The 21660-nt window shown below is 38.7% G+C and overlaps 1 protein-coding gene across 1 annotated transcript in view; it reads right to left on the reverse strand.

The window, feature by feature from the left end:
- Positions 1–1035: 1035 nt before the first annotated feature.
- The window catches only part of CLTRN (collectrin, amino acid transport regulator), a 65797-nt gene continuing 45172 nt past the window's right edge, over positions 1036–21660 (reverse strand). Inside the window, exons 5-6 of the mRNA XM_036746842.1 lie at positions 17197–17391; positions 1036–1200 (exon numbers count right to left, since the gene is read on the reverse strand). Coding sequence (XP_036602737.1) covers positions 1044–1200; positions 17197–17391 — 352 coding nt within the window. The 3' untranslated portion in view covers positions 1036–1043. The remainder of the gene's footprint in view (positions 1201–17196; positions 17392–21660) is intronic.

Raw genomic sequence — 21660 nt, forward strand, 5'->3', positions numbered from 1 at the left:
TTACAAATTGCAAAAAATAGTCAAATAGTAGGAATGGTATGATAAAATGAACTTCATATTCAGAACATATATTAGGAAGTGTTTACATGTTAAGAGGATCAAACTCCTCTATCTCCTCCATACCCATTTTTATCAAGCCCATAAAAAAGAAAAGATTCTAACTCTTCCTCATTTACCTATTTGCAATAAACAAAAGGGCAACATCAAAATGCCTACTTAAAGCAAAAACAGAAACATTTTAGGCAGTGTAATCAGTTTACAACTATGACATGTCTTCCAGCATTTTCCATTTCTGTCACACAAATAAAAATTCTCCTTAGGCCGTCTAAGCATATAGAGAGAACTGGGATCATAACAGAACAGTTTTACAGTTGAACAAGTTTGTAGATGTCATCTTATCCAACTCTTTCACCTTACAGATGAGGAAAAGAAAGCTTGGAGAGGGACTTACTTAGTAACCAAGGCAGTAAGCAGCAATAGCAAGGATGTACTGAAGCCTGCTCAAACTGGCTTACCAGAGCTGATTTTTAAATTTTCAGGCAGAGCATTTACAAGTTGGAAATCAGCAAATGCTACAAATCAAGGCTTGATTTATTGTTTTTTCAATAGTACAGGCATAAGAAAGTGATGAAGAAAAAGTTAATGATGCAGATTGAACTTAAAAGTATGTCACATGTTCATTTTTTTGAAGAACTAGTTGTTAAATGTGCCAGCATATCCCTGTCCTGGCCTTCTAAAAAAGGAGGGAAAAATGAGAAAATAACAGACATTTTAAAATCAATAACTAAACACATCACATGAATATTCTTAAACTTGCATTCTCAGGAAAATATTTTACAATAGTTTGCTTAATTAACATCCTAAGATTCAAATTACCCTTACCAACTACTTTTAGAATAAATTCTTCTTGTTTTGGTCATCTAAATTTCTTATTAAAGAAGATGCACAGTCAAAAAAACCCACCAACCCTCTCATTCCTTCATATTTTTAGATAGTCAGCAGCAAAACTGAGTTTCTTTAGGGCAATAGGAGGGAACTGCTTCTCATAGCGGTGTGAATTTTTCATCATCTGCTGCAAAGGCTCTGTTAATACGTCCTTCCTTGGAATCCAGAGTATCACAGGGAATACCATTTTCTATTGTCACCGTTGTTTCATATTTGTCTTCAACATCACCTGTTTGTGTCAGGGTATTGCTTTTCCTAAAAGTACATGAAAAGGCTCAAATGAAATTCATATTAAGCTTGACTGATCATGCACATATGAAATGGTGAAATTTTGGCACTAGGATCATTAATAAATGATAACTATAAATCATAAATAAATAAATAATAAATAAAATCACTAGGCTCTAAGATCATTAATAAAATCAAAATTAAGTGAGATGCCTAATTCTAGACCTATAGAGCTGGTTTATCCCTTTACCATAGTAATGAATAAACACTATACAAGACAGCATTGAGGTTTCATCTTGTTATTAGATCTTTTCAGTTGTATCTGACTCTTTGTGGTCCCATTTGGGAGTTTTCTTGGCAAAGATACTGGAATGATTTGCCATTTCCTTCTCTAGGTCATTTTGCAGATGAGGAAACTGAGGCAAACAGGGTAAAGTGACTTGCCAAGGGTCACATAGCTAGTATGTGTCTGATGCCAGATCTGAACTCAGCAAGATGAGTCTTCCTGATGCCAGGCCCAGCACACTATTCACTGTGCCACCTAGCTGCCCTGGTAGTGGTGGTGGTAGTGGTAGCAGTAGTATGTTTAATACTCTAGAGGATTCTCTCCACCTCCAGTGCATCATGGATCAGCTATTTGTATGTACCTTTGTTCATAAGTTAAAAATTTATAATAATTCTGCAACAACCTTTCCTAACATTATTTAGTCTAATAATATCTATCAAGTCCAAGTATTTAAAATACCATGGCCTATGTTATTGAAGAATTACTTTTGATTTTAGTTTTCAAATTTTGGGAGGAACATTTGAAAAAAAAAACATTAATGAGACCCAACATAATCAATCCTAATTCTTATGTCCCAACTCAGGAGAAGAAACCTACTTCTGCCATAGATAGCACTGTGTAGGGGAAAAAGTAACAGTATAGGAGACTTTAATTCTCTTCCTGGGTCCACTACAAACTAATCTTGTGACCTTGTGAAAAGTTATTTCACATCTTTGAGCCAATAGTTTTCTAACTTATAAAATCAGTGGGTTAGATTAGGTAATCTCTAGGGTACCTTCATGCTGTAGAATCATTAAGAGTCCTTAAATCATTGAATTAAAAGCATCAATTAAGAGTCCTTAAATCATTGAATTAAATCATCAATTTAATGGATAAAGGGGATATATATGTATATGTAAAAATATATATGTGTATATATATATATATATATATATATATATATATATATATATATGTTGGTAATTAGTAAAAAAAAACAAGTAATTTACTTGGTCACAAATTGTGCTGGTATCTGCCATTTTGTACAATCCACTAAAAACCAGAATCTTCTTCTCTCCCTCCCCGGCAAATTCTTGTCTGAGTTAATTGTGGCTGATTGTATTAGTTAAAAAACTAAACTATGGAAACAGCATTTGAGTAACCAGATAGAGAACCACTATTCACGAAGGTGTACAATTAAACCCTCAAATGCATATGGCTAGCTTGCTGGCATTTATACAGCACTTTTTTGTTACGAAGATTATCTCAGCTGATTCTCACAAAACTCTGAGCAGTAGGCGCTACCATTATGTCATTCAAAAACTGAAGCGAACAGAGGAAAGGTGACATGCCCAGGATCACACAGCTGAAGTGACTGAGGCAGGACTTGAACTCAGATCTTCCTCACTCCAGGTCTCATATTCTATTCCCTGAATCATTTAGCTGCCTCCATGTTTGTAACCAGGGAATTCTTAAAACCTTGAGTCAGCATGTTTTCAGATTAATCAAGTTATAACTATTACTATAGGTAGATGTGTGAAATTTGTAAGCATTACATGATCAGTGGTATACAAAAAGAACAATGAATTAGAAATGATCATTTATTCATTCAAATGAATTTTACTAAGAATCCCCCCTGGTCCCTGTAATGATAATAGATACAATAGAGAAGGCATATACAACATCAGGTCCTTTGTCCCTCTCATCAGGGAGTTTATGCTTTACTACAGGCAAAACAGACAGTTGAGGTGGCAACATATATGAAATTCAGGCACTAGCAAGTATGTACATGAATGTGGTTGTAAACAGTGCAGTGACTCTCTCAACCTCCCTAAAAGTCTTTCTGGAAAAGCACCATACTAAGTAGACCGTAAGCGCTCCATAAACACTGGTTAATTAAATGGTTAAATATGGTCCTGGAGCTGAACATTGGGAGGAAATGTACCTTTGTCAAAGGGTGAGGAAGGGTACTCCAGGCATGGCAGAGAGATCAGACAATGGGTTGGCATATGTTATATCCACTTCCCCAGTGAGGGGGACATATAAAATAATAATAATGGTAGCTAGAATTTAAATAGTGCTTTAAGGTTTCAAAGTGCTTTACAAATATTATCTCATTTTATCCTCACAACACCCTGAGAAATAAAAGCGCCATTATTATCCCATTTCATAGATCAGGAAACTGAGGCAGATAGCAGTTAAGTGACTCAGCCAGGATCATACAGCCATCACATATCTGAGGTTAAATCTCAGTTCAAGCCCAGACCTCTGTCCGCTGTACTGAATTGGATTGAATTGTTTGAACAGAAGTGAACTGGAATACCAAGAGCTATACTCATGTTACATTCCCTGGGAAGTGAAAAAAAGCCACAACATTATAGAACGATCACCTTCCTTATTTCCAGTAGCGTATAATGACAAGGAACTACACTCCATCTTGTTATCTTTAATTTCACAGGTGACAGAAGACTTTCTAAAGAAAAATCAGTACCCGCAGCCTGTTCTACTCAATATTTATAGCTGATATACACAGACTGTTAGAAATCCTATAGCATATAGTGATGATAAATTTAACAGGAAAAGGGAGGATCTTATTCCTATTCTGCTGAAATGATTCAGTCCTGGACTTTCAACACTACACTCTCCCTTTGCCTTGATAAATAAAATTTAAGGCAGTAAAATCTATCCTAAAGATATGCATGCGAAATCTGTCTCACAGAGATGCCTTATCTCTTCATTATTCAATTAAATTTGGCAACAAATAGTTATCAAGCACTTATTTTCAAGGCTATTGGAAATACAAAGACATAAATTCAATCATTCGTGCCCTATTGATCTTGGAAATGTATCATGGACACAAATTCCTACAGCGTAAGAAAAAAAAATGAGGGAAAAAAGATTAACAACTGGGGGTGGAGGGGCCAGGGAAGGCTTTGAAGAGGAGGTGGAGCTATGCCCTGAGAAAAATGAGCACACGAAGAAGTGGAGATTGAGCCCCTGATTATCAAGCATGGCTAGAAATTCTCAGAGATGTAGGATGGAGTGTTAACCTTTAGGAAAAGGTAGTAGTGGTGGTTGTTGTAGTAATATTAGTTGTAGTTGTAGTAGTGGTGGGGGTGCTCGTGGGAGGTGGTGGTAGTAGTAGTGTTGGTGGTAGGAAGAGTGGTGATGATAGCAGTAATAATGATGGCGATGGTAATGGTGGTGGTGATAGTAGTAGTAACAGTAGCAGTAGCAGTGATGGTAGTGATGATAGTGGTGGTGGTAATGGTAGTAGTATGTGGTGGTGGTGGCGGCAGTGGCGGTAGTAGTAATAGTAGTAGCGCTGGTGGTGGTGATGGTATTGGTAGTAGTAGTAGTAGCGGTGGCAGTGGTAGTGATGATGGTGGTGATGGTGGTGGTAATAATGATGGTGGTAGTGATGATGATGGTGGTGGTAGCAGTAGTAATGACAGTAGTAGTAGTGTGGTGGTGGTGGTGGTGGTGGTGGTGGTGGTTAGTAGCAGTGATAGAAGTAGTAGTCCAAAATTATTAGAACCTAGTCTGTAGAGGGTAATCATGTAAAATAAGTCTAGAAAAGTAAGTAGAAGGCAAATTATACAAGTCCTTAAGTTTCTGTTTATACCTGGTCCTATAGCAATGAGGAAACACTGAAAGAGGATTTCCTGGGGGGGAGAGAAAGGCTGGGGGTGGGATGCCATGGTCACACTTGCGCTTTACTCAGTTAATAAGCATTTCTTGTGTCTACTACATGCCAGCATTATGCTGTCCCTGCTCTCAGTCTAATGAGGGAGAGAACATGAAAACAACTATGTACAAACAAAATGTATATAGGATAAGTTAGAGATAATCAATAGAGGGAAAGAGCTAAGGGGGATCAGGAAAGATTTTCTGTGGAAGATGTGATTTTAGCTGGTATTCAAAGGAAATCAGGATGAGGGAGAATGTTCCAGGCATGTGGAACAGCCAGCCAAACCTGGAGCTTGGGAATGGAGCATCTTATACATGGAAGAGCAAAGACTATAATGCCACTCCATCACAAAGCAGGTTTGGGGTGGGGGTGAGAGAGGAAGAAGTAGAGAAGTAAGGTAGATTGGAGTAAGGTGTAAGAAGATTGGAAAGGTAAGAGGGGGCTAGGTTGGGAAGGGCTAGGAATGTCCAATAGAGAACTTTATATTAGATCCTAGAGATGACAGGGAACCACTGGAGTTTTATTGAACAGAGGACGATATGGCCAGATCTGTACTTTAGGAAAATTCATTTGACAGTTAAGTTGAGGATGAACTGGACTGAAGAGACATTTGAGACAGGCAGACCTACCAGTAGGCTATGGCAACAATCCAGGTGTGAGGTGATAAGGGCCTGCACCAGGGTGGTGGCAGGGTCAGAGGAGAGGAGGAGAAATGTATGAGAAATATCATAAAGGTAAAGTCCATTGGGGTTGGCAACAGATTGGATATGGGGATAAGCGAGAATGAGGAGTCAAAGATAGCTTTAGGGTGATTATTTGGGAAGTTGTGTGGAAGAGGGATTAAAGGGAGAGAAATATTGGAAGCAGGAAGACCAACTAGTAAACTACTATAATTGCTTATATAAGTGGTGTCGCCCTGTGTGAGGGAAGGTAACATAAGAGATGCTGAGGAAGTAGAGTCAAGAAGGATTGGCAAGTAGATAGATGTGGAAAACGAAGGAACAAGAAGAGTCAGAGATGATGTAAAAGTGATGCGGATGACTGAGGACCTTAACAGGAATAGGAAAATTTAAAGGATTGTCAGGTCATATTGGATTATGCTTATGATTTAAGTATGTAATAGCTGACATTTATATATAATCATGCTTTGAAACCATAAAGCCCCTTTTACGTTGTCTCATTTGATCCTCACAGCAACCTTTTGAGGTAAGAAGGACCTGAGTCCAAGTCTGACCTCAGACACTTACTGGCTGTGTGACCCTGGACAAGTCACTTAAACCTGTTTGCCTCAGTTTCTTCATCTGTAAAATGAACTGGAGAAGGAAATACAATTCCAGTATCTTTGCCAAGAAAACCCCAAGAAGGGGTCACAAAGAGTTGGACATGACTGAAACAACTCAACAACAACAAAAAAGTATTCTACAGACAAGGAAATTGACATTTGGGGAGGCTGCACAGCTAGGAAATCATAGTCAATATTCAAAATAGGTCGTGTGATCATAGATCTAGGGCTTGGAGGAATCTTAAGGGTCATCTAGTCCAGTTCTCCCATTTTACACATAAAGAAATAGACTCTGGGAGACAGTGATTTGCCTAAGCTTACATAGTAGTTAATGATAGAGAAAGGATTTGTCCTTTGACTCTCGTCAGTTTTTTTTCCTACTATATCACATTTAGAATCGGGTCTTTCTGGCACTAAATCTAGGACTGTCCTATAAAGAGCCCTGGGGTTGGAATCAAATTAGATCCCAGCTCTGTCATTTATTAGCTGTGTGACACTGGGCAAGTCACTTTACCTTTCATAACCTCCGTTTCCTCATCAGTAAAATGAAGAGATTGGACTAAATGGGCTCTGAGTGAATGATCCTATAAGTATGAAATTCGAAAAGTAGTGAGTTTCCAAGGATTAAAAATCTCTCTCTTCATATTCTTCTTCCTTACCCCTGCCCCTCACAAAAACAGGAGAGACACTTAAGGAAATGGAAAATGATGAGGTATGAAATGAGATAGTAACAATAAACTGCTCATCTTTAGATTAAAGTAATCTCACCACTGAAACTATTGATCCAACTGAAGCAGTGTCAGCAGTAATTATATCCACATTGATTTTTTTAATCTTTAGGTACAGTTGTTCAAAGTCTAAGAAATTGCTGTGTACCACACAGTGCACCAGACTTAGGGCCATTTCAAGTGATAAGAAGCTCAAAGGTTATCTCATAGTAAGACAGTCCTCTGTCATATCTCATAGTACATCCTATCATAAACTGACTCATTCACTGGTTATACGCTACTCTTAATAAGAATAATAAAACTCAATTATATCTTTGGAGTCATTCTGATTGTTTTCCTAAGAGGTTTTTTTTAATTCCTTTCTAAAAATAAAACTGAGTGTGAATTAGTTCCCGTCTTCTAGAGTGGTGTGCAATTTACTTGGGACAAAAAAGAATTTTTGTACCTCTTCATTTTGTGGCAGCAATAGAAATGGCTGAGTGTGTGTGTGTGTGTGTGTGTGTGTGTGTGTTTCCTATTGGCACCAGGCTGACTTGATATGTTTGACTTTGACCACAGGAAATCAGATTGAGCTTCTCTCTCCACCTTTAGTTAATTGTCATTTGAGTTCTGGATTTTCAGTCATACACCTGTTTCATTGCTCCCTTTTCCTATGTTTTTGACTCTGTGATTTTTAGGAATGGATATTACTCCAGGGAAGTCTGTGAAAGTTGAAGTTCTTCAAGAGCACACTTCAATGAATGTTAGCTGTATTGCAGTGGGTAATAGTGTGGTGAATTCAAGCCTTTCAAGGATCATGAAAGCCCACAATGAAACAGGATTTCCAGTAAAACACAAAGGAAAGTCAAAAATGAAAAATAATACCATGAACTGAAAAACTACAAAATGGCCTAAGTAATCCTCAGAAAAACAAGTGAGGAGCTTAAGAGTGACCTGGCACCTGGAGGGGTTGTTATTGACTCTTCTAAAGTGTAGCATAGACTTCCTGAAGTTAAAAGATCAGGGAGAAGACCAGTTGGAAGTTGCTAACCATTACTATGTAGAAAAAATGTTTGTCATGGGCAGGACAGTACAAAGACTAGGATACTGTCATTTTTACAGGGTTTTGTCCAAAGTTATTCCAGAACATTGTCACAAGAAGTCAAGGTAAACCTGTGAGATCTGGGCATCTTCATTAGACTGTGAAGCATATACACACCAAGAAATTGAAAGGGATTTTTTTTAAGAGGAGCCTTGTCCCCATCGAGTGAATGGTGAACTCTGAAAAACACACATTGATATACTGACATAACAGAGTTTTAAGAATTGCCTGGTACCCTAGGATTTGTGGTTCAGAGGGACAAACATTGTCTCTCAACCCTGAGAGCTATTTGGGGATATGATCAGGTGGACCTGAGTCCTGCCTGGGAGTTCTTAAAGGGACACACATAGATTGTGAGAGAATAGCATGAGAGGAAGGACCAGAGACTTCAAATGCTGATCAGAAGCAGCAACTATGGGGAGAAATGTTCATTCCAGCCCCCCCCCCAAGTAATGTAAATAAAGATGTTTCAAAAAGCTGGGAATTTACATGATTGAAAATGTATAGGCCATAATTAAAGCTGAATTTGAAAAAGTAGGCTGTTTGTCAAATATCCCATGTTCTAAAAGTATGATTTCATATTGAAGAACTAAAGAATATATGACAAAATGTTGTGAATTGGAAACATATTCTATGTATTATAGAATCCCTCTCTTCCTTCAAGACTCAGTTCAAGAAGTACCTTCTGCATAAAGTCTTTCCTGCCCCGCCAGCTTTTAGTGCCCCCCAACAAACTACCTTGTATTTAACTGCTTTGTATCTATTCTCTTTATTGTTTTTGTTGTTCATCCTTCCTCTCAAAGAGGACCAATGACTTCATGAGGGTCATGTTCATATTTACACTCTATATACTTATTTATACCTTTATTGTCTTCCCTATTAGCTCTTGCAAGAAGAGATTATTTCCTTCTTTGTATTGTGGAAACACATTTAAAACCTTCTTTTTAGTATCTTAAAATATCAAGAAATAATATTTTCTTCCCAAGTTCTTTCCAAAATTATTAGGAAAGCCTCTTGGAATGTTGGGTCAGGACAAAAGGAAGCGGGGTAGCTCTTTCATTAGGTTAATGGATTGAATAGTAACCAGAAATTGAACAAAGAGTACTTTTTGTGTAGACAAGATCATTACCTTTCCTGCTTCTGAAGAGATAAGATTATTGAGTCACTTAAAGGCAGTATCCTCCAGAGAGATTAGGCCAGGGTTCACCACTTGGGAAGTAATCTTTTCCACTCAGTGGGAAGTACTGATAAAGATCTCTGGAGGAACTCCATTGAAATAGAAACAGAAAAATAGTCCAAGAGGAATGGGAGCACAATTTGGTCACTCAACAAATTTCAGAACACATATTTCAGATCTCTTTTCCTTGTCCAAGATTTGTTTAAATGTTTTTACTTGCTTTCTTTCATTCTACCTTCCTTCCTTCCTTTCTTTCTTTCATTTTTTTCTTGGTTAGTTTTTTCCCCTACCAAGTAACTAATATGGAAATATGTTTTACATGATTGTACATGTATAGTCTACATCAGAGTGCTTACTGTCTCAAGGAGGGGGAGGAGATAGAATTTGGAGCTCAAAACTTCAAAAAAAAACACGTTAAAAATTGTTTTCACATGTAATTAGGGAATTATTTTTTAAAAAAAGATTTGTTTAAATGTTACTTGAAATCTTGAGGCAGAGACTTATGTATGTCGGAGAGTATGGAGGACTGTGTCATCTCAAATGTATTCACTAGATGTGGAAAGATATCCGGAGAGTATTTGATTCCTGGGAAATCTGGAAGGATCCAAATGACAACGCTTACTGATTCAGGGAAAGAGTACCTCTTTTTCACAATCCTTTGGATTAGTTTTCTGGGTGATCCCAGACCAAAGAAGACTAGATCACTTCTTCCATGCAGTCTGATCACTTGCCACCACTTATCTACATTGTCATAGCACAGGAATGGTACCTTCATTTGGGAGCTTAATAGTTCAAGATGAAAATGGAAAAAGTGGAAAGTCTAAAGGAGAACAACGAAAATGATGAAAGTATTAGAAAATAAAATGAAAGGAAATAGGAAAATAGTTTATAGAATTACATTTAGAGAAGGGAGGAATGCACGAATGTAAAAGAAAGACCCATGTTCTTGTATGAGGCATTAGGTGAGGTATAAGGAAGAACTTGGTATTTCTTCCACTAAATTTTTATCTGATTGAGATGGCTTCTTAGGTGCCCTCCTGCCTGAGCATGGGACTAGATGAACTACAAATAGATCCCTTCTGGTCCTATGACTCTTAGGTTCTATATTTAATCAGCCCATTCCCCATGTTATCTACTATACTAAATGATAGTATTTAACTTCTATTTATCTTTCTGCTTTCTGTATTGGTACCTCTTGCATGTGACCCTTTCTGTTCTTTCCCCTTGCCACTTGGAAGAGGGGGATGAAAGGTGACTGACAGATTCCCCTTGGAGAGGCAAAGAAAGGAATTTTTGGATTCCATTTTATAACAGACCCAAAGACACTAAGAAACACAAACAGAAGGTCCACTGGACAAGAAGTATAAATGGGTTGTAATTTGCACAGTTAGAGGTAGTGCCCACAGGGATGAGATCACAAGTAGATGAAAATAATGCAATACCATTTGAAGAAAAAAATATTGCTTGACAGAAACCATGAAGTGCAGGTGACCAAAACAACAGTAAATCAATTTATCTCCAGGGTTTTGTTATAATTTTTCTTACTACATTTGCTAATTATTGAGGAATTTTGTGTTTGGATAGGAGGGCTACCATCTGCTTTTTGTATTTGAACCTTCTATAATTTTGTAATGCAAGTTTGTGACACTACATTCACTCCTCCTTAGCAACAGACAACGATGCTACAAATACAATTATTATCTTCCGGCAGGATATTCCCTGAGGAGAAGAAAAGGTCTTATGTCCATACAACTATCTGGGAAACAACAACAAACAAAAACTAGAAATTGATAAAAAAAAGATAAGGATTGTTGATTTTTTTTAAAAAAATTCAAATAACTTTTTATAAGCTCTTCCAGATATTAATTCATATTAAAATAAGTAGAAGAGTTAATAGCAAATCTCATAATTAAACTACCCATAAATATGGACCTTATTCATTATTTCAAGCCAAATTACCTTATATTCATTTGGCATACATTAGGTATCTATTTACATATAGCTGGGGCCCAATTAATGTGAATAACAAATCTGGTGAAGCAGTTGTACTATTCGAATTCATTGTCCATCTCTGGGATCAATGACCATATTTTGCCTTATTATAACTTCAAATAGTGTGAACAGAATGCATATGACTACTTTATAGGATTCATTATTGCACTAATTAGTACCTAACTGTATGTGTATGTTGTTTTCTCCAACAGAATGAGAGCAGGGACTGTTTTACTACAGTTGCTGTTAAGTCATTTCAGTCATGTCTGATTCTTTGTGACCTCATTTGGGGTTTTCTTGGCAAAAGTACTGGAGTGGTTTGCTATTTCCTTCTCTAGTTCATTTTACAGATGAAGAAACTAAGGCAAACAGGGTTAAGTGACTTGCCCAGGGTCACACAGCTAGTGTCTGAGGCCAGATTTGAACTCAGGTTTTCCTGACTCCAGGCTTAGGGCTCTATCCATTGTACCAGCTACCATTACTGTCTTTCTATTCTCAGCATTTGGCATACTGCTTGGCAAAAAACAACATAAATACTTGTTGGTTAATTTATTGATTAATGAGTGACACATTTGTGGTGAGGCTTGACTAGACAAAAATAAGTGAAGTCACAGGATTATTGTATGATACAGGGTTAAAGGTTCATTGGATATAATATGGGTTAGTATCAGCAAAATACGATCAGTTAACATTTTTAAAAAACAATATTATTTGAAGCTACACAGAACTGTAGTCAAGAAGGTCATAAATAAGATATGAAAGGAAAAGAAGATGGTCTGGTTATGTCACGGGGATGAGACTCAACAGTGAATGGCCAGTGTGTTCTATTGGTATCCATAAGATGTCAGGCAAAATTGAAGAAGGCCTCTCTTGATGAATTTATGGGAGAACATGGACAAGAGTAGCACCTGTGTTCAGGCATTGAAAGGCTGTGAACTGCATTATTAGAGGGAACATCTACATCTATGAAATTACAGATCCATTTGCGTGTTTGTGTACTGTCGTTTGGGAGATAATAGGTTAATCAAAGTCAGGAAGACCTGGGTTCTTCAAGACATGCTTTTCTCTCGCTCTCTCTCTCTCTCTCTCTCTCTCTCTCTCTCTCTCTCTCTCTCTCTCTCTCCCCACCCCCCCCCACACACACACACAAAAGTATGTGACTATGGGCAAGTCACTTACCAATCAGTGCCCCAGACATCTCTCTAAGACCATAAGATATCATACGTAAGGACCAAAAAATGTTATTCCAACCTCCAATAAAGTCCAACTCTGATGCCTCCTCATGGCAAGGAGAAGACCCTAGATTCCTGAAAGTGCATACAAGCAGAGCAAGGTTCTGGTTGATCATACTACACCAAAAAAGCTTTGAGTATAAGTATGATTAGGGGCTGCATATCTGTCACTCATTGACCAGGCTAGCTGAATTTGGAGAGCTCTGGGGGATACATTTGGTTAAAAGTCATGATGTGGATGATGATCCAGTAAAGAAGATTAAGAAGAAGTCAGACAAGAAGGAGAACCAGGAAGGAGCAGTGTCACAAAAGCCTAGAGAGCAGAGAACATCCAGGAGGAGATGGTGATTCACAGGTTAAAAGGTTGGGTGGGGTCAAGAAGGATGAGGATTGAGAAAAGATCATGAGATTTGGCAATGAAGAGAGCAGTGATAACTTTGGAGATCACAATTTCAGGTGAATGATGATGCACTTGTCATATCCCCCATGGGACTATACACTCCATGAAAGCAGAAACCATATTTTATCTAAATTTATATCTCCCCCAATGCCCAATAAAGTGCTTAATCCATAGCAGATGTTTAAATGTTTGCTACTCTTATTTTAAATGATATAGTGTTATTTGATAATGCGAGTTGTCACCTGTCTTTTTCTTCTGGAGGGTATAGATAGAATAGAATAGAGAGAATGGTACTAGAATAACCTAGAAAAGTTCCAACTTCTACCTTTAACTCTTTCCAGGTTCTGCAATGCCCAAGTCCAAATGTACTCAGTACTCTCTAGAGATAATGTGGTAAAATGGGTCAAGCTCTGGACTGCTAGACTTTGGTTCAAATCTCATCTCAGATACTCACTGTGTGAATTCAGGCAAGTGAATTAATTTCTCTGAACCTCCGTTTCCTCGTCTGGAAAAATCTGTATGTTGTTCAGTCATTTCAGTAGTGTCTGATACTTCGTGATCCCTTTGGGGGTTTTCTTGGCAAAGATACTGGAGTGGTTTGCCACTTCCTTCTCCAGCTCATTTTATAGATGAGTAACTGAGGCAAAGAGGGTTGTGATTGTGGTTGTGGTTTGTCCTTCGTTCTCAGAGGGACCATGACATCAGGCATATGATGCTATGACTTGCAATTGACTTTGATTTGAGTGAGGGAGGGCTGTGCAAAGTCACCAGCCTCACTTTCCCCTCCAGAGCCATCTGGGTCCAGTGGCCTGATATTCATCAAGATGATTGGAGATGGCCCATGATGCAATGGGAGACCCTGACCCATTCAGTGAATGGGCCTCTTTAAGAAGTGATTCTAAGGATGACCCCTTTAATAAAAAAAATCAAACTGGGAGGGGAAGACCTTGAGGGTTACTGGCCAGAGTCACATAGCTAGTAAGTGTCTGAGGCCAGATTTGAACTCAGGAAAATGAGTCTTCCACTCTATCAACTGTGCTCTATCCACTGTACCATGTAGCTGCCCCCAAAATCTATATAATGACACATAATTCACTACCTCATTTACAGAATTGTTTGAGATAGGATTTCTGTTACTTGTCTGTTTTTCATTTTTGTTTGTTTTGTTTTTGTGACCTAATACTGTTTTTCGGTTGTGCTTGGAAAATGCTGTTTTGTTTGCTCAAACCAATCACATACTACAGAGGAAAATGTGCACTTTATATTAGACTTTCTCACTATTTATTTCAACAGCTGGGCCATTTCCAGTTGTCCTGATCTATATCTGGCCACTGGACCCAGATGACTCTGGAGAAAATGAGGCTGGTGACTTTGTACAGCCCTACCTCATTCAAATCTAATTCACTTGCAAGTCATGGCATCATCTTCCAGATGTCATGGCCCTCTTTGAGAATGAAGAATAGACCACAATAACAATAGGAAAATCCTTAAGAAGCTATTATTATTTAATGAGAAAAAATTATTAGCCATTAAGTCCCTCCAGCAGCTGATTTGACTCTTGTTGGACTCAAAGTAATGAATCTTTTTAAATTCTGCAACCTCTTGCAAAAGATCATCTTTGTTTCTGAATTCAAATATGTTGGCTTGCCAGTGTCTCCAATATATGAGATCTTAATTAATCTGGCACTCACACTCCTGAAACTCCATTCAACCAATCTGATTTTTCTTTTTCTATATGGCATATTCCTAAAGCCTGTATATGGAACTTGTTGCTTACTTTAACACTATTCATTAAAGAAATTCCTACACTGTGCTATTTCTTCATACATACCACAGTCATTAAAAACAGCAGTGAAGTTCATTTTCACTCTGTTATTTTGAATTTTTATTCTGAAACTAGACAAGTCACACTAATTTCATGTTTTGAAATTTATCAACTGAGAAAGCAATGAAAAAGCTCAATATCTGCTGAAGACACAGATGTCCCCTGCTTATAATATGCATCATATAGCTAAGTGCTAAAGATCGTCTGGATATTAGAGATACATCAAACTGGCAGGAGACTGTTTCTAGTCTTAGTTCAGCCTCTAATTTGCTGTCTGATATTGGGAAAGTTGCTTTCTCTCTCTGATCCTCATTTTATCATCTCTAAAATGAAAGGTTTGAGTAAAATATTCTCTAAGATCCTTTTTAACTCTAGTGTTTTACAGTCTATACTCTATGCTCTACGGTGCATTCAACCATCCACTTTCCAAATGTGTGGAATGCCAGATGTGGGCTTCGGAAGAGAACATTTTCAATTTAAAAACAAATTTGAAGCCGATGTCTAATCTCACTTCCCAAGATTCCACTCTCTAGGGCCCCATTTGTGGGAACTGTGTACCAATGAGAGCCCACAAATAGTTCTGGGACCCATAAACATCTAAGGAACTGAGGTGGGATAGGGTAAGATAAATATACAGTCAGCATCTGGGAATCCCCAAAGAAGCCAATGACCCCACATACTCCATTGCATTCCTGCCAGTCCTCCTTTGTCAGTAGTCCATGGTTTGAATTGCTGACAACAGAGGCAACATTCAAGCAGAAAATAGAGCTCAAGGGGGCATGTGCTTTAGCACATAAACAGACCTAAACCACCACCAATCATCAGTTGCCAGCTGTTCCACAGCCCCACAGTCAGTGCCATGAAGTTGCAACCTGGGGAGCAATGCCAAAAACGCCTAATAGCCTGGAAGCAGCCTTGCATACCATACACCTGGATTCATGCTGTCCAGTGGCCATTTCCCCCACCTAGAAACAGTTAGACTAGGTCCATTTCGAACAGCATCAGTGAACTGTTAGGCAGTCAGCTCATATTCTTTCCTCTCTCCTCAGCATCCACTTCCCGTGCCCTGTTTCAGCTTACTCTGAAAGGGTACTTTTAGGGGAAAGCCTGTGTGTAATTCTGCAGACAGGGAGGTGTTTGTGATCCTTCCAAAGCCCACAGCTGAGTAAGGAGGGATTAATGACTAGCATGCCATTATCATAAAAGGATGACTAGTCTGATTCATTGCTGAGATAAACTTTCAGCCAGGCTCTTTCATGCCCTTTATGGGCATGGAACTTCTTTATGGAAAGAATGCTTTCTCTTTTGAAGAACTTCTATACTCTGAGCCTGGGTGGGTCACACAAACTTACATTAAGGGTCAGATGAAGAAGATATCTGTGTGTTTCTCCCCCTTCCCACTGCTACTGTATAATTTTCCCCCCTTCAAATCACACTAATACATAATTTCCCTGTTCCCACTCCCACTAGTTTATGCTCACCACCTCCAACTCCCTCACCTGCTGATGGTCCCTATTTTCCTGGTTTATAACATTGTAAGTTATAATGCTTCCATGTCTCTCAAAAATCCTGAGGAAGACTATGTAGATTACTGTTTATCTTTTGTTTTCAAAGAGGACCAATGGCATTACAGGTGAAGTCTTTACTTGTCAGTGAATTGGATTTAAGTGAGGTAGGATTGTACAAAGTCATCAGCCTCACTCTCTCTTCCTGAGTTCAATGGCGAGACACAAGTCAAGATGACTGGCAATGGCCTGGGATACAGCGTATGACCTTACCAACTTCGATGTCTAACCAACGTCAGCTTCCTTTATGGCCTTTGGAACAAATTGTTCTCATCCACCCATTCCACCAAGGCAAGTCTTCGTATGCCTGAGACCCCTCTACAGAGGCATTTGAGCCCTGTCGGTTACCCTCAACCTCGTTCAGTCTACGTGCTAAGACGATTTTACCGGGACGTGACTGCTGCATGGGCTATGGCTTCTTGGAGCCACAGGTGACAGTTGGGTGAAGGTGGACACCAAAGTAAATGAGCAGCACCGAAAAGGGCTCAGCAAGCCTTCACACCGGAGGCGCTGGTCCTCCCCGAAAATCCCAGGTGTTCTCATAACTAGCACATGGAATAAGGACAGAAATGCTTTTTAATACAACTTTTGCGTTCTTTCTTACTAGAAACATTATTTCAGTATCACCAGTTTCCTACGGGTTTTCCCTTTTAGCCAAGGCTAACTCCACCTTGAGAAATACCCATGTATTTTTAAAATTACATGGATAGAGCAAAACAAAATGACCCATCTCTTAATTAACTCACTTGGTTTATAAACAATTGGTAATATATTAAGTTTGTTACCTTCTCCGCCGATGGATTCCTGACATAATAAGTAGTGCAATGCCAATTATGACAAGGCAAAATACCACACCAAACATGATTATCCAGACTGGGGTTGATGGCTCAGCAGGGGGTCCAAGGGTGGTGGGAATTTCTAGGAATTCCAAAGTCTGGTCATTCAAAAAGAAAGCATTGTTGATCCTGTTTCTGTTCATCCTAAAGGAGCAAGAGCAACAATAAAAATTAAAAACGAGCGTTATTATAAATAATTTCATAAAGAGACCTGCAGACGCTGAACATTTGCTGAATTCCTGGCATGCTCTGGGCTCTTGGATGGGCTGTGGGCTGCTAGAAGCCAGTGGGGCGGCCGACCTCTGTTGTGCAAAATAAAATTTCAAGTTGCGTTCATATTTTCAAATTGTTATAAATGTCTCTGGGGCAAATTAAGTCACTTGGGCTTCTCCAAATTGGTAGACCATAGAATCACTGAAGTGGCAGCAGGGCCAGTCCTCAGAACAATTGTGATGGAGATACCTTTGCCTACCCTCTCTATACTCTGTATCTTTGCTTGTAGCCCTTTCACAACAATCTAGTCAATTCATTCTCCCTGAGGAAGAAATGACATCGGACATTAGGCAGAAAAATATAATTTTTTTTGAAATTTCAGCAAGCTGAATGCAGGTGGTTTTTGAGAGAACAGGAGATACATCCTTGAAATCTCATCACAAAAGTATCTAACCCATCTGCCTACAGGTAGAATTTGACTTAAAAGTTTTCTGATTTGGGGGAAGACTCTTACATAAGTGAGAATCCATTCTAAATCAGTTACAAATCACTATTCAATATGGAAATGAGTCATCATGCAAATAATCCAAAACATTGGATAATTTTAAATAATTTCTACTTCATTTTGTAATGTTTCTATATCCATATTCAAATATGAGTGACTCTGGAGGGGGGGGGAACTGATATTTCCAAGCAACAGTGAAGCTCACTGTATAAGTATGACAAGCAAAGATGAAGACTTAACTAACTTTTCCATCCTACTTAGCTGCCCAAAATTTTCCATTCTAGGAAAGGATTATATCACCTTAAAAACAAACATCAAACTTCAGCTTAAACAGTATTTCCCTTTAAAATTCTGTTTCATATCTTCCCTGGGCCAGTGAATAAACTATTTTGGCTTAAAGTCCTTTCTCCTCTATATTCTGCTGGGCTAGATTAAATATTCTGCTTATGTTAACAAAGCACTAAGGAAAAAAGGCAACAAGATTAAATCAAGATAGTTGGCTGATGGATCATCCTTAATGTGACAATAGGCATACTGAACCTAACATCATTACTTGAATCCAGAAAAAGCATGTCTTCAGGGAGTTACAGTTCTGAGATTTTTATACTTATGAAAGCCTCAAAACAAGAAGAGAAGGTTAGGGAGTGGGAGGAGAAGAAAGAGGGAAAATGAAGTGTGTATAGTGGGGAGGAGTGGTGGAGAATGGAGGTAGAAGACACAGTAGCCACCCAGAACAACAACGAAGAACAATTTTGGTGAGATTTTATTATAATCTATTTAGCAGCGTTACTTTGATACAACATAGAGCATTAGCTATACCCTAAAATTCAAACGATAGTCAATAAACTTTTATTAAGCACTTCATAATAACGATAGGTGGAGCAGATAGGTGGTACAGTGAATGGATAGAGTACCTGGCTTGGAGTCAGGAGCTCTTCTTCCTGAGTTTAAATCTGACCTTAGACCCTAGCTGTGTGACTTTGGGCAAATCACTTAACACTGTTTGCCTCAGTTTCCTCATCTGTAAAATAAACTGGAGAAGGAAACAGCAAACCACTCTAGTATCTTTGCCAAGAAGAGTCAGATACAACTGAAACAATTGAACTACGACAACAAAGTGGTAGGCGCTCCACCAAGTATTGGGGATAGGGGAAAAAAAAGCAAAAACAATTCCTGACTTCAAGGAAGTGACTATTTTTTTAAAGACCTGCATAAATTTGTGTTTCTAGCAACAAAATTAAGAGGATGAGCTAATGAACTTTTCAGAGTACTTACTTGGTCAATAATTCAGATCCAAATACTGGTTTCTTTTTCACTCAAAAGCAGATTTTAGAAAATAAATTAGTAGTACGTCATTCAGATTGCTTTAGTTTCTCACTACTTAGTCTTTATAGATCTGTTACAGTTTGTTGTGAAGCAAGAAACTAATGGAGCAGTAGATTAGTTCTCCAAGTTACATTCATCCAATTTAATTGACCGCAAGGTACTTGAAAATGAATCCTGCCTAGAGTGGTCAGTAACAAATGATTTGAATTTTTATTATTTTCATGTAACGAAGAGGGTATGCGAACCTTCCTCTCCAGTTCACTTGATGGAGATATATAATGCAGTCGCACATGATGAAGCATTAATGTGATCCCTTCATGAAATGGAATTACTTCTCTGATGGAGTCAAGAAGGAAACAACAGGATTAGCTGTGCAAACAAATTAGTTACATTGGTGGAGACTTCAGCTAAGCCATGGACAAATTTCAATAGTTTCAGATTGGAAGAGATTACATTCCTGGAGCTGCCTGGGGAGAGAGGGTTAGGAGGAGGGGGTGGGAAAAAGCAGGTAATTTCTCTTTTCTCCCCCTTGAACCTAAAAATATGTTTCCTCTCAACTAGGGGTTGGCAAACAATGGTTAGTATTTTAAAACACACACACAAATAGATAGATAGATGGATAGACAGACAGACAGATAGATAGATAGATAGATAGATAGATAGATAGATAGACAGATACATAGATAGAAACACCCCTCTTAGCTTGGTGGTCCTATAAATGCAGGAGGTAGGCTGGTTCTGGCTCTTTGGCTAGTTTGCCTACCACTGCCCTATGAATAACAATATTTAAAGGAGATAAATCTTGTTCTAGCTAGTCTCCCATCTCTCTGAGGAGAACTGAGTGGCCAGTATCAGACCTCAATATCCTGCTTTTCCCTCCTGGCAGAAATAAGTCTCCTTTGGAGAAGGTTTGGGGGAGTAGATACTCAAGATTCCACTATAGTTACAACCCTGCAAGCCACGTCTAGGCAGAACCAAAGGGATATATATAACCTATGTGAGCAAAACACAGTGCAGTATACCACTTAAATCACTTCCCACCCAGACTGTACTCTTCTGGACATCTCCATTCTGCTCTGGTACCAAATATATATTTTCTTCCTTCCCCTTTTCCTTTCTCTCCTCCCCTTTCCACTTCATTTTGTGTTGGCTTCCCTATTAGAGGGATTAGAGTATAAGTTCCTTGAGGGCAGAGACTGTCTTTTTTTTTGGCTCATATTTGTATTCCCAGAAATTAGCACTATGCCTGGCACACAGTAAGTGCTTAATAAATGCTTGTTAACTAACTTGTTGTTAACTGACTGACCCTCTCCCCATCCCCCCAACTAGACCAGTAGAAGATATTGCACTTGGCACTGAGCAGACACACATATTCCAGACAGCTATGGATACAGAGAGACAGGCACCCAAGGAGAAAGCACCTTCAAAGAGTGACCCCTGACAGCACAGAAGAAAGTCACATTAGGGAGAGGGACAGATCAAGGAACCCAGGAGGGATGCTGCACCCAAGGGGCTGAGTGAAGACTCTACAAAGAGAAAGAACTTCCAGACCCTATAGCACCAAGAGTTGTATCTTATAAGATCACTCATTCTTACATTTATGTCTCATGACTATAGCATTTTCAATTTATTCCCATTCATCCCATGAATACTATGGGTATTTGTGGGAGAGTGCATCCCAGCTTTGAGAGTTTGTAACTCCTTTTGTTTCTATGTTATTTGAATATATGCCTTTGCTAAATGCTCACTGAACCTATTGGCTGATTACTAATGGAAAGCAGTGAGGGGAGGGGAGAGAAAGGAAGCCCTAATACAATATCTTCTTATGATATTAACTATTATAGTAGAAGGGCAGCTAGGTGGCACAGTGGGTAGAGTGCCTGTCCTAGAGCCAGGAAAATTCATCTTCCTGACTTCAAATCTGACCTCAGACACTTAGCAGCTGTGTGACCCTGGGCAAGTCACTTAATCCTGTTTGCCTCAGTTTCCTCATCTGTAAAATGAGCTGGAGAAGAAAAAGGCAAATCACTCAAGTATCTTTGTCAAGAAAACCCCAAATGAACTCATGAAGAGTCAGACATGACTAAAACAACTGAACAAAAAATCATAATGGGAATATAACTCCATAATAATTACCCCTTGAATCAACAATGTGGTCATCAATCTCTGGGAAAGTAGCCTCAGAGAGATGCTACATTAGTAATAAAATGCAATTTTTAATTAATTAAATGTGAATAAGGTAGTCTGGTATTTTGTTGTAATTTAGGGCATAACAGTTAGATTCTCTCTAGCCAGAACCCTTGCCAAACCCTTGAAGGTTAGACATATAGGCAATCTGGAATTCCTTTGGAGGCTTTGCTATCTATCTA

The sequence above is a fragment of the Trichosurus vulpecula genome, chromosome 2 (assembly GCF_011100635.1).
Source record: "Trichosurus vulpecula isolate mTriVul1 chromosome 2, mTriVul1.pri, whole genome shotgun sequence".
In the NCBI taxonomy this organism is placed as follows: Eukaryota; Metazoa; Chordata; class Mammalia; order Diprotodontia; family Phalangeridae; genus Trichosurus; species Trichosurus vulpecula.